At 43.4% G+C, this 27,729-nt stretch overlaps 1 protein-coding gene across 2 annotated transcripts; it reads right to left on the reverse strand.

Annotated features, from left to right (window-relative positions):
* Positions 1 to 36: 36 nt before the first annotated feature.
* pank1a (pantothenate kinase 1a) lies at positions 37 to 27,627 on the reverse strand. 2 transcript variants are annotated; one of them, XM_063191610.1, is made up of 7 exons: positions 27,067 to 27,627; positions 19,150 to 19,502; positions 18,335 to 18,588; positions 14,058 to 14,234; positions 8,992 to 9,115; positions 5,360 to 5,485; positions 37 to 4,600 (listed from the first exon to the last, which is right to left on the reverse strand). In XM_063191610.1, exons 1-7 carry the CDS (start codon positions 27,308 to 27,310, stop codon positions 4,541 to 4,543), a joined length of 1,338 nt encoding a protein of 445 aa, XP_063047680.1. In that variant the 5' UTR covers positions 27,311 to 27,627; the 3' UTR covers positions 37 to 4,540. The 2 variants fall into 2 exon arrangements, with proteins under 2 accessions (XP_063047680.1, XP_063047681.1); XM_063191611.1 differs by lacking the exon at positions 27,067 to 27,627 and adding an exon at positions 26,199 to 26,388.
* Between the last annotated feature and the right edge of the window lie 102 nt (positions 27,628 to 27,729).

A 27,729-nucleotide genomic window follows, 5' to 3' on the forward strand; every position in this document is an offset into this window, starting at 1 on the left:
ATTAAACAAACAACACAGAGACCCAGACAACAGGAATTTACAATATATGTCTCTTTTTAATGTTCTTTTACATCCAAAGCATACTGTGCCCATCAGATCAGTTATTTTCAGTATTTCCTTACAGTACCACCAGAACTGAAAGCGTTCACACACAGAAACACTGATTAGTAGACAGCAGGATTGATAGATGAAGGATATTTACAAAAATATCTGTACATTCAGGTACACAGGATATAGATCTATTGGTTCCAGAAATAAGGGATAGTACCGTGTTCTCCCCTAGGACAGCCGGAATAACAAGTTCTACTTCCAATGGAACGCAGAACACCTGGACACGCTAGAAGGGACTTTGCCTGTGCATAATTTGCAACCTTCAGACACACAATTGTTACAAAACACACAGTTAGAGTGTTATCAACAACTTCCAAAAAAATAAGCAAAGGATAAGAGAAGAGTATGACTGCATAGCAAGCATGTGAAGACAAAGCCTGAAGACAAAATGAAACAAACGGTCAAGGTCCAAATAAAACATCGGCACAGAAAAAAAACACTTTGACACAAGCATACACACAAAGGTTGTCTCTCTCTCACACACTCAGACATTCACACACACTCCCTTTTCCAAAGGCCAAAAGTAACTTTGTGAAAATAAATGGTGTTTATAGAACATTTGCAATGTACAAAAAATCGCCATCTCTGAAATTGTTGTGTTGTGACAGCGCCTATCAATGCCAATGGCCACATGTTCCCTCTGGGCCGAAGCGAGAGTCGTTTAATTGAAAACATACTAAAACACTCTGCCAATCTCTGTGAGGAAGTCTCGTTTTGGAGACAACTGAAATCTGTTATTCAGACCCTCAGGGGAGTCACAGAGTGGCATTCGAGCAGCCCACCATCAGAAAGAACAAAGAACAAACCATTATGCTTTCTGATACTTGCATAGTTCACTTGTCTGTATAGATTATGTAACTCCCCTCGTCTTGGCCTGTGTAAAAGGCCTAAAACTCAACGGCAGAGTTTTAGAATTAATATACTGATCCAAGATGATATCAATGTGTAATCGACTTCACCACTGTATTCCAAAAGCTAGTTGTGATGATGACACACCAAACACCAAAGACAGACTCAGATCCACATATGAGTAGCATCACCAGGAAGTCAACATGGAACAGGGCAGTGGCGCTACTCGCACACAATCTTTCAAAAACACAACAGCAGCAAACGCTCTAGCTGTAGTTCATAACTATTCTTGCTGAATATGCCTTGAAAACATGACGTAAACATGACGTAAACACCTAGAAATGAACATGAAATCCAAATGAATGCAACGCAGAGTTACAAAAGCAGGTGCAGTCATTGCTGGCTGCATGCATGCAAACACTGCTTACATAGAAAGGCCAACTCCACCAAGGAGTATAGGGGTACCGAGGAAGGGACACAAGATTGTTGAGCTCTTTAAAGTGTGCACATGTAGACCAGCAGAGAGTTCCAGTTCTACCCAGTGACCATGCAGCAGACCAACAGACATCAACAACCAACACAAGAGCTGAATGAGGTGTTTTCCGCTAGAGTTCATCATTCAGATCAGTGTGCGTGTTTTTTCATATCCATAATGTGACAGTTGTCCATGTGTCCAACTGCTGAAAAACACTTCCAATTTCTTCATGTCAATAATATTGTGCTCTGTGGTCGAACCACTGACATTATGTGCATTAAATACAAGTTTTTAAAAAGGCAAAACATAACAGTACACAAACACTGTCACAATGATACAAACTCAAAGAGAACCAAAAGCAGACGTACAGCACATATGATAAATGAAAGAAATAAAAAGGCAACCATAACCTGTTTGTTAGTTGGGAAGGGTGAACGTCAGTAGACTTTGCTCTGTTCTGCACAAAAACCTATTGACAGGAACACGAAAGTCAGTATCCTGTGTGTGTAAGCTAAAATCAGTAGGCTGCCTGTGTTAAATGACACAGAAGGCCAGAAAAATTCCCAGTCTTATGGGCACACACAGTTTAGTGTTTGAGTTTGGACATGGTTAACATGGACATGGACACGGCTGACAACTGAAAAAAAGGGGGACAGATACAGAGATTAGGAGAGAGCGAGCGAGAGCGAGAGAGAGAGGGAGGGAGGGAGAAAGAGAGGGAGAGAGAGAGAGAGAGAGAGAGAGAGAGAGAGAGAGAGAGCACAAAGAAAAACACAAACACAGAAAGGCAACACCAGAGGTGGAGCATAAAAAGGGCCAGGGACCATACAAAAAACAAAAAACAACAAAACAAAAATAAAATAACCTATGACAGTAAAGATACTTAATGGCCACAATTACATCAACATCAAAGTTTTGATGATCAAACAGATATACAGTTTGGCAGCCAAGGATGGAGCCAAAGTTGTGTCAGTTGAAACCATAGATATGATACTATAGAAACCACTCCATTGTACTGTATTGGAACAAATGGCTCAGGTCAGCTCGGCACCATGTTTACACAGTATAACGCTGCCATCCATTGGTGAAGGCCATGTGCACATAATCCTGGCGGTAACAACATCTATGGAAAAACATAGGATACCGGACCAAGATGGCAGCGCCTGGGGTTGGGCCACCCCAAAAGGCTAAACACACCAGGGTTCATATCTACGGGCTGAAAGATACTGGTGGTGTACATTGTTACACATGTTAGCCACACTAAAGACCCTCACTAACTGGCGACGAAAGGCCTGTGAGCCAATGGAAGTGTAAATGCTGCTAAATAAATACAAAAGGTAACAAAAAAAAAATGGTAGCGGAAACAAAACTGGAGTAGGTACAGGGACAGTTGAGACAGTAAACCAGCAATAATCACGGAGGATGACAAGGCAGACTGGACTGAGAGGAAGAGATAGGTGGAAGGAAAAGCGTATCTCATTTGCTACAAGTACTCAGGAAGAATGTTGTAGTTCCACAAAGAATTAATTCCTTGGATTTGTTTACAAGTGACTGTCCGAGAGGGTCTCAAGGCCATGCATTTTGTACCTAGTAACTTAAACAACCCCCTTGTCACCTAAACTGTGCTGGGCTTGCTGCGGTCATGCTGTGACCTCAGAGACCTGATATGATACTGTTCTCTTAGAATCTCTGGTGACCTGCTGCCTATTAGTCTGAGTGAGAATGGAAAGAGCACTTCCGGGTTTTGTGGGTAGCTATGGAAACCACTCACTTGTGTCCATGACAATAATAGCAAAATCTGGATGTTGTATGCAGTGTGTGGTGTTGCCACCTCTCCCGGTTTAACCAGATTGTCTGGGTTTTTAATGGTCTGTCCTGGAGGAAAATACATTTTCCTGGACACCTGGACACTGCATGAAGAGCAATGTGGCTCGATTGGGTTGTTGTTTTTTGTCAGAGGTGGCAACCCTAATACAGTGTACCGTATGTCCCTCATATACATTGGTCCCACACCATTTCCAGAGGCATAGTAGAAGAACTGGTCTCTCATTCACAGTAAGTCTCTCTGTGAAACTAGCAAAATCCTAGCCTAGCGGGAGACCTGCTGATTTTACCATTCATCAACTCCCTGACATAAGTCTAACCAGCACGAAACTCAAATGCCATGCATGAACATGGCCATGTACATGTCAGTGTACACATGTACATTTGTATTCAGATGAAAAGCGGCTACATCCTAACTGACCCTTCCTGCCACAGTGAGATCACTTCTTTTCAGCAGAGTGCGGACATTGCTGGTCTCGCATCTTAAAAACTTAACAGAAGACGGGAAGACGAAACATGGAAACCAAATAACAGAAACGCAAACAAACAAAAATATCAAAACTATACTGGCAGCTTTGTCAGCCTGTATGCTTGTGTATGAGACGCCGCACTGTGGTAAAAAGAAAAAAGCCTCCAGTGGGGGTGAAACATTGTACCTTGAGATGGAAGGCCTTTGTTACTGGCATTCAGTGCAGTGTGTGTGTGTATGTGTGTGTGTGTGTGTGTGTGTGTGTGTGTGTGTGTGTGTGTGTGTGTGTGTGTGTGTGTGTGTGTGTGTGTGTGTGTGTGTGTGTGTGTGTGTGTGTGTGTGTGTGTGTGTGTGTGTGTGTGTGTGTGCTGACTAGGGTTCCAACACTTCAACATCTCAGCAGGGTTTGGCATTTCTGGAATACTCCAAAAAAAAAAATCACAAAATCAATATTTACAAACAGGTACCAAATAAACAACACACATAAGAAGAGGGGAAGCAAACCCAAAATCTCAGGTGCCTCACATAGAGAGCAAGGCTTTAAAAGTTAGTTATTTTAAAAAGTGTCTTTGAAAAAGTGGGAGTAGGGAGCAATGGAAGGGGAGGGCAAGGGGGAAATAGTGTTTAAAATATTTACACTTGAATTAATAATTACATGGCTTCTCAGAGTACTCCCAGTCTCTATCCCCCCCATCCCAGAATTCCCATTTTTTCCTGTGTGCAAGTATTCCGTATGGAAAACCATTCAGCAGCTTTTTGCCTGGTCAGCAGTTCCCGCCGTTGCCATTGCCTTCTCCTTCTCCTCCTTCTCCTTAAACTTCCTCGGAGGACTTCAACAGCTCCAGGAGTGCCCCCACCGCTCCGAAATACCCCTGTGGAGCAAACGCAAACAACACATCATGAGGCTAGCTCAACTTCCCAATTGTTAAAAAAAAAAAAAAAAGTAATAATGTAAAGACATTGTGTGTGTGTGTCTGTGTGTGTGTGTGTGTGTGTGTGTGGGGGGGGGGGTTGTGTGTGTGTGTATATATATATATATATATATATATATATATATATACTGTATATAGTAACCTCGTGGTCTAAAAACAGACCTTTACTGTAGTCACTAAAGCTATGTACACACACATTACTAGCTTCTCGCTTGCTCGCCTATTCTCCACTCTCTCAAGGAGCGTTCGCGAGAAGTACCGAACACTGCATTCCAATTGGTTACTCGCTTACTCGCCTCGCTCGAAGTTAAAATATTTTCAACTCGGGATCCGCCCACAACGCATCGCTTGTACAGTACTCGCCTACTCGCCTGCTCGTCTCGCTGGAACACATTGACATTCTATTGACTTCATTCGCTGAGCAAGTAACTAGTGACGTGTGTGTACGGCCCTTAATGCCTCTTTTCCACTGCAGGCTTTCTGCTGAGGCCTACAGCTCGAAACAACACGACTCGGCTGCCAGTTTTTTTGCTTTCTGATTGAGCTGTGTCGTGCCTATTCGAAAAGCAAAAAGTGGCGGCCGAGTTGCGCTATGTCAAGCTGTACGCCTACCAGAAAACCTGCAGTGGAAAAGGGGCATTTACAGTATGTCTGTAGTTCAGCCCTATGAAACCTCCCTGCTCCAAATGAAGCGTTTACCTCGTGCTCCAAGAACAGAGCCCTGAGCTGCCCCTTCGACCAGAAGTCCATGGCGTAGGCCAACAGCTTGGTGGACACCGTGTTTATCCGCAGGAAGTTGCCCACAAACACCACACGCTCAATTTTCTGGTGGGGAAAGAAACAAACAAACAAACAAAATATATATATCACGATGTCAAGCACTTTTATGGGCTCATAAGTCCTATCAGTGTACTACCAGCAAGTGTGAAAGTGTTACATAAAGTGAACATCAAGATAAGATACGGTGGTGATGCAACGCCATCCATGTGAAAGAAAGCTGAGTCATCACTAAGAGAAAGTGACATTGTCCATTGTCCACTCCGGAGAATCTCAGCTGATTTTTTTGGCTGGTGTTATATCTTGAATGTTTATGACCTTGGCTATCAGCAACCATGCTTATCCCTTGTACATCATGTGTCCTACCTTTATTTATATGCACTATTAAATATAATGGTGCCTATGTGTACAGGGTGTCCCCAAAAATGTGTACACACTTAAAATCTCTGTAAAGTTTATTAACATGAATTGGCTATACTAAAAATGAGCTGTGAGACTTGCAAAATTCACTGAAAGTGTATGGAGACACTAGAATTGAGAGCACAAAAGTGAGTAATTTGCATTGTCAGCAGGACCAGAATTACTGTCAGTTGTCATTCTGTGGAACAGGTGGTGACAAAAGAGTGACAAAATCACGACTTTAAATTCAATTACGCATCTATATTCCATAACCTGAATTTTAAATCATATCTATTGTGCAATACAAATCCACATGTTCATTGCAATGCATGTTTAATTATATTATGCACACCGCAAACCGTCTGTGTCAAAATCCTTGTAGATTGAAAAGACGGATTAATAAATGCCATGTGGAAGGACAGACATAAAGATGTCCAACAGGGGGCAGCAAAGGAAGGTCAGAGGACGAAAGACGATTGGAGGAGAGGGCAGGAAGACTACCAAGCTGTGACCTTGTCACAACAGTACACACGCACACACACACAGACGCACGCACGCACACACACACACCTAAACTACCTTGCAAATAATCAGATAATCAAATAACCACAAGACTGAAACAGTGTGTGCGTGCTCTGTGTTGTGTACTCTTTGTGTTCTCCAGAGAAGCACTTTGGGACGTCTCTGCTTGCGAGCGGCTGCCGTTCTGAGCGCTCTGTTAGCCCTGTACAATGCTGCTTGATCGCAAGGCCACAAGGCAACACTGTAGAGAAGCTCAGAGCACAGAGAGCTAGTCTGCTTTCCCACCAATATACACGTTTTCTAAATATTTCATTTTCTCTCTCTTTCTCTCTGCCATCACAGAGAGCTAATCTGCTTCCATGTTAAAGGATATAACATTTTACAAAGTCTCTGATGTGTCTCAGAGAGCTAACCTGCTTGAACGTCACTCAACAGCCCCTAACAACACCTCTAACAACAGCAGCCAGCACCCCAACATGCACTCACTTTCATATGAAACATCCAGTTCACACTAAGTAACATCCATATTTAACTGACTGTAAAGATGGCTATCGAACACTCCAAGTCCTTCAGTAGGTCACACAAGTTGATGGGCACCTTAAAACCAAAGCATCTCTTTTTGCTACAAATAAATTTGGCTACGACCAAATTACCACGAAGCTGACATTGTACAGCATTCTCTCAACTGTAACATTATCGAGATATGTTTGCTCCCTCTCTTAACCAATCAAAGAAAACCAAAGACAAACCAAAATTACAGTTTTGAAAACAAAAAATAAGCTTGTAAGCAGCATAATAATAAATGAATTACATGTACCTAAAAAAAGGCATGTCTAATCTAAAACCTATGTTTGGAGTGGTTATGGCACTTGATATGACATGGGCACTTCAGAAAATAACTTGCGTCATGTCTGATATAGCCATGATATGGCCAAGCCTGACAATCATGACTGACCTCAATCTCTGAGAAGGGGAATGTTGTCTGGCATGGTATTGGCATGCATTGCACACACATCATAATGTGTTCAGGTGGTTATGATATTAGATGATGCAAGGAGTCGCACAGAACACCATCTAGAAGCATAGTACAAAGGCCACCACAATGTGTTGCCTAGACATCACACATATACAGTACCGGTGTGTAGATGGACTTCACACTTTCACATACATTATTCATCCACAAGGGGGCAGCAGCTCACCTCTGTACACTCCTGTATTCATACTTGCATGATGTTAAAGATGGCCTCTCAACGTAATTTAATTAATATTGCCGTGTTCCCAATTGTTATTGAATGTGTTACGCGTTGGTCCTGTTTTAAAAAATGTTCTGGTTGCTTTGTTTCAAGACGTTTTTGCAAGCTGGCAAGGTGGCTTGTGGAGAAACGAGAGAGTGTTCCGTGTTTCTCGTGGAAATGCGTCTCTGATTGGCTCACTCCTCCTGCTCTCGAAGAAACTAGTCTCTGATTGGCTCAGTCCTCCAGTTCTTGGAGAGAATGTAATGGGAAACAGAGTCGCCACTTCCCCGGGTGGTACTGCACTATAGGGGCGCCAACGGAGGCGTGCAGGCTCCATTCAGGGCTGTGCTCTTTCGACAGCGACCCCTAGGCGAGCTGCAGGCACGGAGCAACCAGAGTGAGCTGGCTTTATGTATGAGGCTTTGTGCTGTGTGTGTACCTGAGAGTAGCAACCAGCTGATAGCTAAGCTAAGCTATGTTTCGGGCCACCAGACGTTGCTTGTTTTGAAAACAAGCAGAAAAAAAATACTTGACATGTTTTTAGATAAATGGGTCGATATAAACCTTTGTGGGCAACGCCTTCTTTCGACGTGACGAAACACAGAAAGGCTTTCGTGATTCGCTCGTTTCTCTGCATTATTTATGTAAATTGGGAAACACCGGGAAACACAGCCAGGAGAGTTGACGCACCGCTATGAGAGCCTTGCAAGTGAGTTTAACTTGGGGTGACCGTCCGATCTTCGAAAGGAGTGAGTAAAACTGAGTTTTATCGGAAGTTGGCCTTTGAAGCAGAATGACAGGAGGATCGATATTGTTGTTATCTCGTTAAATAAAAAAGATAAAAAGTATCCATGATGCGCAAATACTATTCTAATAGTCATATTTTCCCATGTACTTAATGTGCAATGAAATGTGTGCTTGCCATACAAACCAGCGACAGCTTTGAGCATCACAACAGCAGGAATAAAAACGGGGAGTGGCAATCATTAGAAAATCAACTCATTCTGAAGCTAAACCAAAACCACCCCTAGAGATTATGATCTCTTTTTTTCATGGCAACCAAGGCTTAGCACGATGAGACAAGAAACTGGATAAATTCAATAGGCATGTTCGTGATGGCGCAAGCTGCACAAATCTGCACAGCAAAATTTCAATGCATTCTGGTTAGAAATGACTAACCAGCATGCATTGTCATTTCTAACCAGAATGCATTGTGATTGTGCATGCTGCACAAATCTGTACAGCTGTACAGCTTGACCACCACTGGAGGCCCCTAGGCTACAGTGGCTGTGACAGGGCTTCAAACTCCCCCTCCTACCCTAACGCACCAGTGAATGTGGTCCAAGCTACAACAAGACCACAAGATCATGGTTACTGTAATTGGGGTGGCTGGATTACCTCGTTGACGGCGCACATGCGTGCGATGGAGCCAATGTTGTTGGTGATGGTGACCAGCGTTGCCCGGGCCAGGTCCTCCTTGGAGATGCTCTCCCTCTTCTCCTTACTCATCATGTGGCCAAAGCTACGCAACGCAACAAACAACACGGGAAACACAAGAAAATTCAGTACCATAGAGACAAACAAACAAACACACACACACACACACACACACACACACACACACACACCAGTGCTTTACACTAACTTTTTCGCTTACCAGCCATTTTGGCTAGTGGTTTTCCTGACTCACTAGCCATTGGGCCTTTTCACTAGCCATAATTTTCTTCGCCATCATAGCAGCTTTAATTAATTATATAATAGGCTGTAATAATGTAATGTAGGATAATATAACATAATATAATATAATATCATATAATATAATATCATATAATATAATATAGGCCTAATATAATATAGGGCCTAATAAATAGAATTGTTATTAACTGGTTCATGCATGCATGCATGCTATAAGAACAGATGAACTTATCTGAGGATGTGCATAGCCGTGCAGAAACACCAAGCACAGTGTTGTGGAAGGGCACAAATGTAAGCTACATGAGAGCAAAATATTTCCGTCTTTGATCTGAAGGGCACTTTCGATGCGCAAAGTAGATAGTGCAAAGTCATTGCCAAGCTTCGCATGTCCTCGGTCATGGATGTGGAATAACACATCTTCTGGAATATTTTCTCATAAAAATAGGCTAGGCTATCCACTAGAAGGCACACACATATGCGGCCGGTAACTACAGAAGGAGTTACGACTTCCTTTCATTCCGTTTAATATTGAGTTGTTTAAAACATAAACGGACGCAAGGCAAGATGGGCACATGCGAAGGGACATGGGACATGATTTTGTGCGGTCTGGAAGGCTACTACTGCACGTTGTTTAAGCCCCGTTTGACAGTCGGGAACAACGGCACAAGAAACATGGAGGAATATTAAGGTATGAAGACATACAGGCAAATCAGAAAATGATTTAAACCGAACATTATTAATGCCGCATGTGTCCTTGTCTTATCACTGCGCTGATTAGTCTCAAGACTTTCACAAGACTGAGGTGTTCTCCTCTCGCCTTGGTCATTTTAATGTTCACTACTACTATGCATTGTACTAATGACAGATCCCAAAACAGGTCAGTTGAGATGAACTTCACTACTTTATTTTCAGGCGAAGGTTTTCAGTGACATTTCCAAAACGCGCGCTGATGTGCCGGACCGGTAGCTCGCTGCCGCACAAGCTCTATCAGATTCCTGTCATGCGTGAGACACAGGTGACATGTGACACAGGTGCTTCATGGGTATTGTAGGCTCGCGAAATCGCATTGCATTGCGTTTGTAGCAAAGACGGTCCGAGGGAAAAAAAACTACAAAATGCGGTGCCTCATCATTTAGAATGGTGACGGACCCGCCAGAATGGCTAGTGAACCTTCGTATCTACTAGCCAACGCCGACTTTCACCCGCATTTGGCTACCTGGCGTGTGTTAGTGTTAAGCCCTGACACACACACACACACACACGCACACGCACACGCACACACACACAGTCACTCCATCCCTCATCAAACTTGCACCATTCAAGCCACTAAAAGCTAAATAACAAGGTGAGAAGAGGTTGAACGCAACCAAAATACGTCTGCTTGAGGTCCCATGTGTTAGGATGAATGACTTTTACCTCCACTTCAGAGTCACTCTCTTAAACTCAAGATTTGCTCTTCTGCACACCGATAAGCTTACTTACTTACTTGATAGATCTTAGCATTATCAAACATCTTCCTTCATCGTCATTTCATTAATATTACAGTGTTCACCATTATTATTAAGTGCATTATGCGTCGGTTTTGCTTAAAAAAAAAACTTTCTGGTTGCCTTCTTTCAAGCCGTCCTTGAGGGCCTGGTAACTACACGTGCATTGGGCATAACCACAGGACGACATTCTTCAACGGTGCAGTCAGACACCTCTGCACGTGCGAGTCAAGGTTTCAACACAAGACACTACTCATAACTCAGAGACAATGCTTCTTCTCCGTCACATAGAGAGCTCTATTTTTGCACCACCATATGCACGAGTGGTTTCCAAAGTCAACATTGTGACTTTTGAATGGTAGGGTGTGTTTGGGCCGTAAGTAACATGCAATCAACCAGCGTTGACATAATTGTTCCTTTTATAATCCAGCCATTCATTCTTCATGGCCTGTTGCTATTATGAAGACCTGAGCATTTGTTGTTGGAGGGGACAAATCCAAACACCCATGTATTATTTACGCATTATGACTTTTTATTTAAATCTTTGTGTGCAAAACCTCTTACCTGTTACAACCTTATTGTCACTAAGTGAAGAATTCTTGCACACCTCCTTGGTCAGGTGCGTAGGAGTGGAACTCCTGGGTCACCAACGTTAAAGCATAGAAAGCACACTGTTCACATTTGCATGGTTTACTGCAACGTTTTGGTCTACCTTCAAACCTTTCTTTGCTACAACCTTATTGTCACCACACTTAATCTGTCTTAATCTGTTACTTTAAGACCTTCTTCCACTGAAAACCAGTTTTACTCGCTCCTTTTGAAATATGGAGGGTCACCTCTAGTTTAATGCTGCACCTGAGAGTGGTGCGTTAACCTCCACTGGCTGTGGCCTTTGATGGAGCAGTGCTGCTTTTGCTATTGCACACCTTGCCAGTTTGAACCAGAATGCATCAGACTGGCAAAATGCACGCGCTGCATAGCAAAAGCATCACTGCTTCATCCTGAACGAGCCCTGTGTTTCCCATTCACCATAACAATACAGAGCATGGAGCAAATCGGGAAGAGGCTGTACAGTTTCCGTCTTGTCGAAAAGGCGTTGCTTATTTGGGTTGACGCACGTCCGCAGATGTTTGGCTATATTTCTTAAGACATGTTGAGTATTTCTTTTCCCCCACAAGTTTTCAAAACAAATGGCAGCTGGTGGCATGAAACCTTGATTAGCCTGGCTATCAGCTGGTTGCTATTCTCGGACACACACAGAACAGGGGGAGGGAGCCAATCAGGTATGGTTCAGTTTTGCGTCACGGATATGCATGAAAAAGACCGGAAAACCCTGTCATTTGTCTTTAACTAGCCTACAAAGACGGCTTGAAAGCAGCCAGAACATTTTTTTTCTAATAATAATGGTGAAGCAATATTAATGAAATGATGACGAAAGAAGATCTTTAAATGGACACTGTGCGGGATTTTTAGTTGTTTATTTCCAGAATTCATGCTACCCATTCACTAATGTTACCTTTTTCATGAATATTTACCACCACCATCAAATTCAAAGTGTTCATTATGACTGGAAAAATTGCACTTTTCATACATGAAAAGGGGGATCTTCTCCATGGTCCGCCATTTTGAATTTCCAAAAATAGCCATTTTTAGCTGCAAAAATTACTCTACTTGGACCAAACTAGAAAATATTTCTTTATTACTTAGTAAACTTTCATGTAAAGATCAAATTTGGCAATAGGTAGCCTAGTTTCAATGAGCAGCATAGTTGCAGTACCTTTTTTGACCATTTCCTGCACAGTGTCCCTTTAAGGTAACTTGGTATGGTAAAGGTAATGTCCAAGCCACGCTGTCATGATGTACGGTAGTTGATTCTTTTCAGTAAATAGTGAGTGGGCCGGCAGACCCCTTTACACTAAGAGACTGGTTTCCAAAGAAGCAGACTGTTCAGCTGTACATCAAGACACTCCTGTGTTATGCTGCATACTAGAGGGCATATCCAGTTCTCAGGAAGCACGTTTTGGAAACAGGTGAAAGCGGATCTTCTAGATTATTGAATATGCAAAAACCAGAGACACACACACTCCCCGAAACTGCATGACACCCAATGCTGAACTCACACCCAGCAACATTCACACCACCAACATTCAAACAAACCTATCCAAAACATGCAATTCCTCACACCTAATCGTGCACACACACGTGCGCACACAGTACTTGTCACTCCAAGACTACAGTATAACTGAGCCATGCAGACCAATAAGCACACACACACACAAAGAGTGGGTATGTGCAGAAAAGAATTGACTTAGTGCGACTAGTCAAGGTTTAAACCTTTAAAAAAAACATGTATACACCTTAGTCAAGCTGACTTGGAGTTTGAGAAATCTTGCCAGATAATGTGCTTCTTAGTCAAGCTATACTGGCATGTATACAGCTTAGTCAGACTATTGGCTTGCCACTTCCCCTTCTGCATCCACTCTTCTTTATGAGAGTTACCAAATGACCGATGACCAAAGCCTTTTTTATCAATGAAAACTAAGAGCTTGTGCATATTACATGGAGAGAGGAAGGGCGCCCATGCTGCTCTTTACTTCTCATCATTTTTTTAAAGACGGCTGTGCGAATCGCAATGAAGGGAGAAGGGAGAAATGAGCACCTCTGAGCATTTTGCTGCTTGCTTTGCGCAGAAAAATCGACTTGTTTGCATGAAAATGTGCTTGTCATTATCAGTTACCACTAGTAGTAATCTGCTATTGAGGTGATTAATGTTGGTAGTACAACTGATTGCTGCGTAGAGAGATCGACAATTTCACAGCAACTGTGTGTTCTTCCTGATGGAAGGACATGTTAAGATCCATTTGCTTAGCTAGTAGCCTCCATATATTATATAAATCCTACAAGTAGAGGAGTCTGCAGCCGGGAGTATGACATGCATTATCCAATAACTCGATTTCTTACCGTGCTTACATGTACGATATACTTGGATTTCGAGGACTCCAGTTCAGATCTTATTCTGATGAATGACAATAGCTCAACTATGCTGTGCACGTTTGCAGTCACTGTGCCATGAAAATACACACACAGTGACCCATAAACCTTGGACAATGACATGGCTAGACACATGAACAAGTGCACGCACAGCAAGCAAGTTTTACCTGGACGATACGGCAGAGCCCTGCAGCCCAAAGTGCTTGTACAAGTAGTCATTATGGCACGCACGCACGCACGCACGCACGCACGCACGCACGCACGCACGCACGCACGCACCCTGAGTCTCACCTAGAGGCCACGGCGGAGCCCTGCAGGCCGAAGCGTTCGTAGTCTCCTCCGTAGATGTCTTTAACCAGCTTGTCCACGTTCTTGCTGTCGCCCTTGCTGGCCATCTCCAAAGCCTCCTCAAACGACTCGCACCCCGTCAGCAGGCAGCACAGACCCAGGAACGTCCCACCACCCAGACTGGGGAGGAGAGAGAGAGAGAGAAAGAGAGAGAGAGAGAGACAGAGAAAGAAAGAGAGAGAGAGAGAGAGAGAGAGGTTTAATATTATTTTTAAAAGCACTTTATTTTATTAGCTCCTTAAAAATGGGACAACACAATCCAAAAATATGTAAGCTAAATCTTGACCCAAAAAAAAGATCAAATCTCCATCTGTCAGAGCAAAGGGCTTCCCCACATCACCACTTCCCAACAAACATGTCAATATCCAACACATACTGTACAATACATATAAAAGAGAAAATCAGTAAGAATCCTAGATTTCATCAAACCTGAGAAAACATTTACTGCACTGCAATCTATTTACAGACCATCTTGTTCCTTTGACAATAGAAGAGATATGAGACTGAGAGAGAAAACGAAAGAAAGAAAGAAAGAAAGACAGTAAGAAAGATAGAAAGAAAGAAGATACACAGAGTGAGGGAGAGAGAAGAGAGACAGACAGAGACAGAGAGAATGACAGACCGTTTGGGGGGGTGGGCGGGGGGGTTGGGGGTGCTATGCTGCCGCCCATGGACTGTAACAGCACAAATTAAGTTTGGAAGAGCAGGCTGCCTCTATGCAATTCTTTCTGAGGCAGTTCCACTTCTGAACTGTAGGGTAACTAAACAGGAAAATTACACAGTGTTGCTTTAAGCACATGCCCAAAGTCCCGTGAGCACAGTTCTGCAACTGTTACCTGAGCTTGGAACATCCTACTCTAACCCCCTCCCATAACCCTTTTACGGCAGGACTCCACTGTGTATTTGCTTGGCACAAGGCTCTCACACACACACACACACAGACACACACACAGACACACACACAGACACACACACAGACACACAGACACACACACACACACACACACACACACACACACACACACACACACACACACACACACACACACACACACACACACACACACACACGTCAGTCAACCAGGCAGGCAGAAATTCCGTGCCCAGGGTCGTCGCTATTTTAGAGCCACGTCACATTTCTGGTGGCTTCAGACCAACTGTGGGAGACTGATTTAGCCAGGGGAGAGAGAGAGAGAGAGAGAGAGAGAGAGAGAGAGAGAGAGAGAGAGAGAGAGCTTGTCACGTTGTGGAAACCGGTCCCGTGTTGTGTTCTGTTCCATCACAAAATAACATACCATAGCGAGAACGCCTGCCGCTCACATGTAGAGCAGCCAAGTGTGCTCTCGACTTGGGTTCACGCACTCATTCAAATACACACACACACATACATACATGCACACCAAGTGCCAAAAAGATACAGGCATATACACACACAGACAACCCACACACACACAGACAACCCACACACACACACACACACACACACACACACACACACACACACACACACACACACACACACACACACACACACACACACACACACACACACACACACAGAACATATGTGTGAGAAGACAGCTGAGTCGAGGGGTTAAACAAACTCCAAAGAGTGATGTTGGGCAAGCTGCAAGCCCATTACATAATCTTTACCTCTCACCTCTCTCACCTCTGCACTGTCAACCTGCTGAAATGGGGTGAGCAGACGCAGAGGTCAGATTACTACAGCTAGTGAAGAGTTGGACATGAAGTCCAAAAGACACAAAGAATGTGTGCATATCAGTAGTCACAGGTGCTGGACCAAAAACACCTGCACTGAAAAGGCATGAAGGTCCTCCACAACACTGATAAATGCTCACACTGTTTTAATATCACGAGATTCAGGAGCATTTTTCAGTGATGCAGACTGTCATTTATTTTTAAGATGTAAAGGAAGACCATATAGGGCAAGGCTTCTCCTATTTTTGACCGACCCCCCAACTTCTGCAACTACGCGTGTGATTTCAACACCACTTTGTCGATTTAAATTTTACATACACTGGGGCATACTACATTTTGTTATATTCCATGCCACAAAGCTTCGAGGGTGAGGGACTAGAGTGAGTAAGAGAAGTTTCATTTCCGTTAACTTTGTAAGTTCAGATACATCAGATGATACCCAGTTGGAATGTATAAGTATGGTAACTACTGTTTCACACTGATAAGCTATGTCAGATATTCCAATGTCCATGTTGAGCGAACAAAACAAAAAATGTGCTGAAATGTGCTGATTTTCTTTGTGCATTTTTGGTGTGTATATATGCATAGCTTAGCTCTCACTCTACTACTAGAAGACCTAATGGTAATAAGTTCTGGCGACCAACTGCTTCTACTGAAGGTTGAAGGTTGACGATTTTGAAACCCCTAGCTGATGACAGCTTTGGCCAGACCTGGGACAAAGTCATCTCAAAGGGCCCCCATTTCAATACATCATGTACTGAGGACCCAGTTCTGGGCCCAGGATGACTGACCCCTTTGTATTCCCCGTTGGCCTCCCATTGTACAAGTTTAGGTCTTCTGGGCAGCCCAGTGACACAATACTCACAACCTCCCTATGGCACTCTCACTGCCACTGCCATTGTCACCCTCCCAGTCACCAGTGAGTGATCCCCTGTTGGCATCCAGAGGGTCAACTACTGCAAAGGTCACCCACCTGGCTCAAGTGACCGCTAATAGTGGACCTTGTTTTTGTTTTTTTTTGTGTGTAAACAAATAGAGTTTGGCTCTCTTACCCGCCACAAAGCCAAAAATCAACAAGTGTCCTTTGTATACACCAAATACACACATGGTCACGGTCACTCATCAGACTTCAGTGACCTATTTTGGTAGACAGACTACTGAGACCAAACAACTGGCCTTACAATTGCAGCAACAAATCTGTTTGGAAAAAGAACAGGAGTTGTATGTTTTGTTTGTCTTGACTCAATGGAAAAGGACATTACTCTTGGTACTTGGGATCACCTGTGGTTTTGGCCCCCTGGCCAACACCACAGTACAAGTGACCTTTACATGACGCATAGGTGTGTATGTGTGTGTGTGTGTGTGTGTGTGTGTGTGTGTGTGTGTGTGTGTGTGTGTGTGTGTGTGTGTGTGTGTGTGTGTGTGTGTTTCCCAAGAGTGGCTCAGTGTCGTGGCGTGTTGTGCTTAGCTCCCTTACAGAAAACAACCACACATTGTGGGCAAACAAACACACTCTCTGACAGACAGGTTCATTAAAATTCCTGGCCAAACCTCCAACGTGGGCCAGATAGTGATGAATTAACCAGCCTCCTCACCCCACTAATACTAACCGCCTGGTTCCAGTGAGCCTCTTGGCTTTGACCTAGAGTATACCATGGGTTGAGAACCTATGCTGCCCTACAATTTCAGAACGCAGTATAATTCAAAATGGCAAACTGAGAAAAATGGCTTTAAAGTTTCCTTTCTGGTCACGCAACTGTGTTGAAGGTAAAGTGGTGATGACACTTCCATATCATACTTTTTTAAGGTGGAAATTTATGCACACAAGAAAAAAGCAAAAAAAACCAACATTCTCATTACTTTTTAGCTGAAAAATAATTATACTGCGTTCTGTTGTGGTATTACTGTCTACACCAAAACCACGGTGTCAATGGAGAAGTGCAGTATAATGCGCATTATACTGCGTTCTTGGCTAGTACGACGTAACCTCCTAAAACCAAAAAGCGCAGTATAATCAGTTTTTATCGTTTTTTCTGAAACGGGACCAAGTTGGACCAACATTTTTTAACACAAGAAAAAGAAGGCATTTTAAAGCCAATTTCCGGTCTAAACCCATTTTCGACCATTTTCAAGATACTGCGTTCTGATATTGTAGGGCAGCATGGACCCAGGGGCTGTTTAGGGCCTGCAATGTTATGCAGTTTCACATGAAATATGACATGTTTTGTAAAGCAATCTTAGAAATGAAGTTATATTTTCAGGGGACCTATTGAAGGCTTCAATTTAAGCCTCGAGAGCAGAAATCCAGGTCTGTGTTCATAGTATGGCCCTCGGAGGACTTAATAAAATTTGAAATGGCCTTTCGATGGAAAAAGGCGCCTCACTGCTGGAGTATACAGATAGGATGCTGACCCTGATCCGATGTTGACTCCATACATATGCGTACAGTACGTAAGTTATGAGGACCTAATTAGCCCCCTCACTCCACTGCTACTAATCACCTGGTTCCAGTGACCCTCTTGTAGTTGTCCTTGGAGTAGACGGCCAGGATGCTGACCCCCGAGCCAATGTTGACCAGCAGCATGGGGAAGGGGTTGTCCAGGCTGCAGGGCCGCTTGACGCAGTTCTGCGTGTCCGAGGGGTTCTCGAAGTAGTAGCACTCCGGGTGGCCGTTGAAGCCCACCGAGTCCACGTACAGCAGCCCGTGGATCAGGCAGTCCAACTCATCCAGCTTCAGCAACTCCAGATCAGCCATCTGCATTGGAGAGAGGTGGAGAGGGAGAGATGAATATAGAGAAAGAAAAAAAGAAAGAACGAAAGAAAGACAGTAAGTAAGAAAGAAAGAAAGAAAGAAAGAAAGAAAGAAAGAAAGAAAGAAGTTTGTTGGTTTACTGCATATTGCCTTAAACTTTGTCATCAAAATGGAGGCAAGCACACACGGCCCTCCATGGCTTTTTGAGTCTATATAATGGCTACGCCCATACATACCTATTCATCAACTTTGTGGAGGTTGCTTAAATATACACAGAAAATGTTTATTTTTAATGTTTAAAAAAATAAATAAAAGAACAATAAAAAAGCCACCACCCACCATCATGGAAGAATTTTGAGTCATTACTACTTTACTTTATAAACAATATAATTAAGGTTCTCTCTCTCTCTCTCTCTCTCTCTCTCTCTCTCTCTCTCTCTCTCTCTCTCTCTCTCTCTCTCTCTCTCTCTCTCTCTCTCTCTCTCTCTCTCTCCTCTCTCTCTCTCTCTCTCTCTCTCTCTCTCTCTCTCTCTCTCTCTCTCTCTCTCTCTCTCATCCACCCACCGTCATGAAGTCGTTCTCGAACTTGTAGGCCCCTCCGCCGGTGGCGCAGAGCGTGGTGTGGAGGCTGGAGAAGTTCTTGTCCCTGCCCATCTGGATGAAGCGGTGCATGGCCAGCGTGGGGAAGCGGATGAAGTGCAGCGTGCCGGTGCGGCCGCACAGCGTCAGCCCCCGCAGCTCCAGGTGCACGTCGCGCACGCCCGTCTTGCCGTAGGCCGTGTTGGAGGTCAGGTAGCGCCGGATGCTCTTCAGGTTCTCCACCTCCTCCTGCTCCTCCTCCGCCGTGATGTCCTTGGGCTCGAAGTACACCAGCTTCACCAGCGTGCCCCCGATGTCCATGCCGAACCACGGGAACGCTGGAGAGGAGGGGTGGGTCAGAGGCAACAGGTGTGAATTAATTATGAATATGAATGGATAAATTACACTTTCTGACTGCCACCGATGTCCATGATGAACCAGGAGAATGCTAGCTAGATGTGTAAGAGAGAACAGGTGTGAACACATATGAATTGATTAATTTCACTTTATGACTGCCTCTGATGTCCATGCCAAAGCACGGGATCGCTGTGGAAACAGCGACAGAAACATGAGTGAGTTCATTAAATTAACCCTTTCTGACTGCCCCCCATGCCCATACCAAACCACAGGAACGTTGAGGGGGTGGGTCGCGGGGAGATAGTAACTTACTTCAATCCAACAATGTCTCATAGTTCCCTCACAGTTTACACACAGTGCGTAAACACACACACACACACACACACATCAAATTGCAAAACTACATTTTCTGACCATAAATTATTTCAATCCACCAATGTCAGATTAACAGGAACCCTCAGCTTGTTAGCCTTTTTTTTAGCACCGACCTTTAGGAAGTAAACAGCACCAGCTTTATAGATTAGTAAGAACCATAAAGGGGTAAGCTGGGGAATACCCAGAGCTTCACAACAATACATTTAAAACCATGTCTGACGTCAGACCAGCCGTCTGTCTTCAATGTCTGACAGCTCTTTCCCTTTCAGTCAAGAGCTGAACATTGTTGTAAGTGCCACACAAGCACTATAGAATGTGATTGCTGCTGTTTGTGTTTGATCTTGCTTAATACTGTAATATTTGAGGGAGCTGTGAGGTAATAAGCAGATAATAACTGCCACTCCCCTCCCTGCAGGACATTTACACCGCACGCCTCACCCGAAAAGCACTGATGATCATCAAAGACACAAGCCACCCTGCACACAAACTGTTCAGCCTCCTGCCCTCTGGAAAGAGGTACAGGCGCCTCCGTTCCCGTACCACCAGGCTTGCAAGCAGCACGATGCATCAAGCAATCAAGATACTGAACACTCAACCCACTCTCCCTTCACTGTCAGCCTCTAGCCAGCCAGGCCACTGACAACGCGCCCCCCCCTCATCCCCACCACCATATCTGCGACTGAACATTCCACCTGCACTACTACATCTGTGACTGAACTTTCAACCTGCACTAACTCAAAACATACACATGCACACACACACACACACACACACACACACACACACACACACACACACACACACACACACACACACACACACACACACACACACACACACACACAAGCACACTGCACTTTCTGCACTAAACCCAAACATACACACACTGACACACAACTCATACTCACACACATACACACACACACACACACACACACACACATACACAGGTACACACACACAGACGCACACCGCACTTTCTACCTGCACTAAACACACACACACACACACACACACACACACACACACACACACACACACACACACACACACACACACACACACACACACACACACACACACACACACACACACACACACATACTGCTGCTGGTGTATTTAATAAAAACCTTTTTTAATTATTTATTTCTTCAAATGCTACTATTACTATGTCAGAACGCTATAAAGGACTTTTAGAAAAAGCACAACAAAATACCTCCTCTTAATGTATGTTCTCTACAAGTCTTCTGTTGTCCAGTCTTGCACTTTAAATGTCTGTATGAGCAATGTCTACGTCCATACTGTCTATGTCCATGTATGAGTACTGTCTATGTCTATACTGTCTATGTCCTTACCTAGATTAGTCTATGTCTGCATGGGAGAGCAAGAAACGCAATTTCAAATTCTTTGTATGACCAGTGCATGTAAAGAAATTGACAATAAACTTGACTTGACTTGACTTGACTTGACTTGACTTGACTTGACTTGACTTTTGCCTTAAAGGGACAGTTTGGTCAATTTCAACATGCAGTTGTATTGCTCACGCTACCCTTGACTTGTCAGTACCTGGTGATGCCACATTTTTCGGCTCAGCCCTTTCCGAGATATGAGCAATTCTAATGGGGGCAGCGTTTGTTTACATTTTTAAAAAATGAAACATAGGCCAACTCCAAATATTTTCCCAAAAGGTACTGCTGTTTGCTAGTTGTCTGCTGATGTTTTACAACCTTTTGGATGTTTTTGGGAATAAATAAAAATGTTTTTTTGAAATGTAAACAAAGAGCTGCCCCCATTACAATGACCAGGATCTCGGAAACGGCTGAAGAAGAAGAAAAAAAAATCTCAGGCACTGACAAGTCCAGGGTAGTGTGAGCATTACAACTGCATGTTGAAATTGACCAAACTGTCCCTTTAAGGCACAGGCAGGTTGCAACACATTTAACTTAACAGCACAGCCTGAAAACGCTGAGGAACGATGACTAGACCAAATGTTTGACCATTTAGTGGCATAACACACACGCACGCACGCACCCACTGGGCCAACATCCAAGGAAAGTAGTTTCTTCCTCATTCCACAAAAAAGTAATTTCCTTGTTTCATGGCAAAGATTAAACCATGTACCTTAGCTCCCTGGTAATGTCTGCCTCGACCTGGAACAATAACCTGAACCGTGGAATTGCTTAAGCCTATGACATGAATGTGCAACAGACTGACTGGGCGGAAGTGTAAATGGGGAGAGAGGGAGGAAACCCAGGCAAAAGAGAGCAACGACAGGAAATGAAGAGGATGAAAAGGAGTTAGATGAAGGAGGATGATGACGCCATTTAGGATTACCTTTTCCAATAGAAGTAATGACAAGTCCACCTGGCTATTATTGCCATGCAACAGGCCACTGGATGGCGAGTCAGGGGGCTTAGATAGTTGACACGTACGCAGCGACAATGCTACTGATCTCTATGCTTCGGCTGTGGTTATGTGTAAAGATGCATGGCAAAACGCATCCCTTGAATTTGTGATATGATATGGCATAGATAAACGGGATACTTACATCACATGCATCACAATGTGTCTTGTTGCATGCACACTACACTTTAAAGTAGGGGTGGGTGACATGGCAAAAATGTCATATCACGATTTTTTAACATAAAATCTCGATTCCGATTTTCTATCACTATCTTCCATCAAAAAAATAAAGACAGAAAAAAACAGGCATTTTATATTCTTGCAATTTATAATTAGCAATTAATTCAATGTAAACACACAATGACGACAATCATGAAGTGCACAATTGATATACAATAATCTAAAGAATAAAAGTGAAGACAATAACACTAAGTAGACATCACTCTAATACTGATAGTGAACATCCTCACTGCAAGAGGATCTATACGTTTTCTCCACTTTGGCAGATTCAAGACGATCTTTCACTTGATTTCACGATTCATGATTTCATATCGTCATATCGTCCACCCCTACTTTAAAGTTCACCTGACAAGGCTCATGGAAGGCCTATTTCTTTTATAAGGCAATGATCTGGTTAACAGTCTCATATCAGTACTGTAAAACCTTATCACTGAAATAGTAACAACCTATCATCTGGCCTTTGTTTTACAATTGCACAGGTGTACTTATGCAATGTCCACTGAGGACCGATGACCAACACCCAAAAGTCTGATAACCCCAGAATGCTATGCTCCTTTTACTGACTGAAAGCAGCCACAGTGGAGAAGGCGGTCCAGTCATCTGAGGTGTATTAGGAAGGCTGGGATGAGAATCATTCAAATTCAATCCATTTTTTTCCACATTTCATTAAATTATTCAAAGAACTTAAAAGTAATCGAGATGGCCTGAAATAAGATCGGTTTCATCTTAGAATATCACTTTTATATTTAAATGTTACAAGGGACAAGACAGAAAGAGGGAAGCACAAAAAACTGGAGTAAACTGAATGGGACTGGACAGGATGGAGGGTGTGAGAGAAGAGGGTGTTGGTGGAGCAGGCCAAACCGGGAGGTTCACATAAAACAAAGAAACCAACGCATAATTAGGGAGAGGACAATGGTTGAGAGAGAGAGTGAGAGAGAGAGAGAGAGAGAGAGAGAGAGAGACAGAGAGAGAGAGAGAGAGAGAGAGAGAGAGAGAGAGAGAGAGAGAGAGAGAGAGAGAGAGAGAGAGAGAGAGATTAAAGAAGGAAAAAAAAGAAGTTGAAGGAAAAGACCGAACCAACCGGACACACAAAACACTTTGGCCCGAAATCTAATCCCCATTCTATTCAATGTGTTTGTCCACTCAAATTCCATAAGTGTGGTGCAGCATGAGGAATCGGCTGGGGATTCTGTGTGTGCCCGTCCCTGTCTGCACACATACGCAACTACTGAGGTAGACCAAGCCAAAGTTTACTGTAGTTAGGCCTGTCACGATAACAATTTTTGCCAGACGATAACGATAACAAGAAATTATTGCGATAATCGATAATATTGTCTCTCTCGCCATTTTCAAACAATATAATTTGCAATAAAAAACACTGCTATGCAAGGTGCGGCCTCCTTCTTGAAACATTGAATGTAACATTTGGGCCAGCAGACTCAGAGGTTTAAATAATTAAGATTGACGCCTGCTCCAAGAAGAAATGTGTCAAACAATATAATGACGTAAAAATGCAATAAAAATGTGACTACACCCCTTCACATTTTTAAAGCATCACGGCGGGGGATATATATATGTTTTTAAATACATCCTCATGGAGCATAATAGACTCTAAATAGGCTTTTTTGTAGCCTATGTATTATTAAGGTAAGTTATATAGTCTTTCTTTAACATTTTCTGTTATTTATCTTTCTCAAGCACACTGAATGGCTTATAGGCCTATCCATGGTGTGATGTAAAATAACCTACTGGTGGGGTATTGTTAATTCACAAATTAGGCTATTACAGCTTATTTCAAACAAATGCACGTTGTTACTGGCTAATTGTCAGTCAAAACCCAAATCAGCCCTGTTGAAGGCATTTCAACATCAGCAAAAAGCAAAAGAGCATGAACAGATGCAAGTTCCAGCTCTCTCTCTCTCTCTCTCTCTCTCTCTCTCTCTCTCTCTCTCTCTCTCTCTCTCTCTCTCTCTCTCTCTCTCTCTCTCTCCGATACCCTCGACTGGAAGAAGTTGCAATTCTGCGCACTTTAAAGTCCTTTATGAACGCCCATACATTGATTCTTATGAGTTATGAGTCGCCACGCCTCTGTTTCCCCTGTAGCGCGCTCAACCGTTCACATTCTCCTGACAGATTTAAATCCACAAATCTTATCTTCATGATTTGCTTGCGGACTGCCTACTCATATTGTTAGGTCTAAATAAACAAGAAATATAGCGAAAATCACAAAAAGAACAGACAACGAACGTCGGGGTAGGAGGCGCATTGAAATGATAGTGGAAACTCGGCGAGGTTTAAAATAACAGCCTCAGAGCAAGTTTGTCGCGACGGCACCACTATTTCATGTTTGCACAAACACGTCTTCGTCGTGGATATTGGGTTGCTGCGCATGTTTCAAAATGAACATTTGCCTCCGTGTTGGAGCTGTTCATTCCCCTCTCTGAGGAACGTTGCAGATGCGCTGACCGAGACTGGAAGAATATTGCGCTCCTCTAGCGCTGATTCTTTGTCGAGGCTTATAAGCGACGCGCGGGAACACCAGCGTTCTATTTAAAAGACGCAAGTAGCCAGATCAATGCACTTTTTTCCAACCAGAACTGTACTGAAACTTAAAATTACACCAACATTTAAGCGCCATTGCGCTGCGTTGGCCTATAACGCGCCATCAGTAGTCTTATGGCTACGGTAGAGAAAGGGAGAGAGGGAAAACAAAACATCACGCAAATAACTTATCGTTACTTATCGGGGCCAGAAAAGTGATCGTTCTTGTAAAAAGTTATCGTCCGATTTATTGACTTATCGTATATCGTGACAGGCTTAACTGTAGTTCACCAGCAGAATTCATTCTTTAGATGGGGGTCACCGTGACAAGAATGCAACCTTTGCCTGAATGTTTAACATCATGTTGTAAGAACGAAGCGAAGCGGACAGAGCTGTTTTACACACTAGAGCTGCTGAACTGATGGGTGCGATTTCAAAAGTGCAAATTGAGCAATGTTAATTACTGAATAAGCGAACGGACATTGCACGTACAATCTGATATGATCCTTCTCTAGGTATGGCAACGCAAGTGAGACAAGAAAAACGAAAAACATTTGGACATAGAAAATAGAAATGTTTCCCCATCCCAGAAGCCTAAATATTCTTCATTGATATCCTCCAAGTACACCAAGTTCATGTAAGTCCACTTGGAATGAAACAGGTGCCAAGGGTAATGTAGGCTACTGACAGACAGGTGCCGGGTCTGAAATGCATCAGAAAAAATAAGCGCATTGAACAATAACAGTGCAACCCAATCCTGATGGAAGTAGCGGGAAGTAGGCTACAGTACTGTGCAGCCTCCATCTCAGCTAACTCCTAGTAACCCAACACAATTAGGAGATGAATACACGGAATCCCAGCGAACAGGCTGGGGCAAATTAATAAATTGGCAAGGCACAGAAGTCACTGTAAATCCTTCTGCACAAAGCTTGGTGTTGTTTCCAGTATCAACACACAGCGACAGATGCACTTGTACACTAACTCAGCTATATTGTATGCCCTAGAGCTCATTTTTATCACCAAAGTGTATTTGAGCTGCATTCCACTGAAGTGTGCTGGCTGTCAGGTGCGATAAGAATGTGGCACCTGTACACAGTTGATCTTGCAGGACTTACCTGGTTTCTTGATGCTAATTAGTTTCATTGTGGGATGCTCAGGTGAGCCAACAATGTTACAGTAGATCCAAACTACCCAGTGTTTAGTCTGTAGTAAATTCTAATGAATAAATCCTTAAATCTGGCAATAAAAAGTAGTTTTTCGCCTCAGGGAAGTTTCCGTGAAGTGTTCAGGAGCATCCACAGGTTATGTTACTAACTTAGGGGAAAGTAGCAGGAAAGGGGGATATTCTGCATATTTACAATAGGTAGTTCATTGCCCCCTTTAACACAGCCTCGCGCAGCCCAGCTCAGGCACCTCATTGGCTGGAACAAGTCAAGCCTTTCTGACACAAGTGATTTCAGCACACCTCCTGACTCTCTGCTGTCCAATCACAGAAAGTCCTGAACAATCTCTCAGATTCCACAAAAACAAAAGGGCATGGTGGTTCTTCTTATTCACGCAACAACCTTCAAAACAAAACACCGAAGACATATCAGTATGTTACGTTATCTGATAAACAGGCGAAATACTTTTTTTAAGTGTCACCGACTGACACTGCTCTTCCGCCATTGACAAGGACACCATGCATAGCATTCCAGCCAGTCAAAACGCTGTCCTGGAGATTGTAGCAAGTGGTGGTAATCTTGCAAAATTATTCGCATCAGTATTCTTGTAAAGGTCTTCCGTGAATGCACATGAATTAACCTCAAAAGTAACAGCAAAGACAAACTGACAGTCACTGGACGAGTGTCAGCAGTATACTCGTGTTACTAGTTGGGTTTCCCTGTCAAGAAATAAAATGTCATATTGACCCAATGACACTATGCACACACACACCCTAGTGCTTGGTCTGCAATGGGAAAACATGGTAATTTATTCACTTACGTGGTCTGTTCTTTTTAATCGACTCCGTTCGTCTCCTGAGTCGACATCTCTTCGCAGGCGAACCATTAGTTTCTGGATCATAATAAAGATGGTGGAAGCTGTCAGTTCCATTGGTACTGCAACCGCCGTTTGGGCTGTGGGGGTTGCAGCCGCTGTCACTAAAGTGAGACCTTAATGTCTTCAATCCATTCGAATAGCATGCACCAGAACCCTTCTGCTCCATTTTTGATTTCGCTTTATCCATAGCTATAGCTATCTGACTGACTGGCTAACCTAGATTGCTTGCACGTTGCTAGTTGACTGACTGCAAACCAGTGATCAGCCTTCGCCGGAGGGAAAAGCTTCCCGTATAAATGGCGAGCTCTTGCTAAACGTTCGACACAGACTATGAACGAAGGCCACGTTAATTTGTTAATTCTGTGGCAAATCTTGGCACCAAATACGACGGCTAGACACAAGAACTATCACATCATTTCGTTGAGGTCACTGTCGGTCATTTTCCTACTTTCTGTAGCCTTGCACTACTAGCACACTACCTACCACAAGCCTGCTACTGCAGCTTCTCGGTCAGACAGCCGGTGCCTACGTCACTGATACGCTCACTAAACCCGTTCGCCTTCTTTCGGAGGCAGTGAAGTACTATATGGCGAGCTTAGGACGGCT

The sequence above is a fragment of the Engraulis encrasicolus genome, chromosome 24, assembly GCF_034702125.1.
Source record: "Engraulis encrasicolus isolate BLACKSEA-1 chromosome 24, IST_EnEncr_1.0, whole genome shotgun sequence".
In the NCBI taxonomy this organism is placed as follows: domain Eukaryota; kingdom Metazoa; phylum Chordata; class Actinopteri; order Clupeiformes; family Engraulidae; genus Engraulis; species Engraulis encrasicolus.

Coding starts and splice junctions, on each gene's coding strand:
- pank1a (XM_063191610.1), bottom strand. CDS start 27,310: ATGGATAAAGCGAAATCAAAAATGGAGCAGAAGGGTTCTGGTGCATGC. Junction 14,235..18,334: donor AAGAGGGTCACTGGAACCAG/GTGATTAGTAGC, acceptor TCTCCTCCCCAG/TCTGGGTGGTGGGACGTTCC. Junction 4,601..5,359: donor CTCTGTTCTTGGAGCACGAG/GTAAACGCTTCA, acceptor TTTGCTCCACAG/GGGTATTTCGGAGCGGTGGG.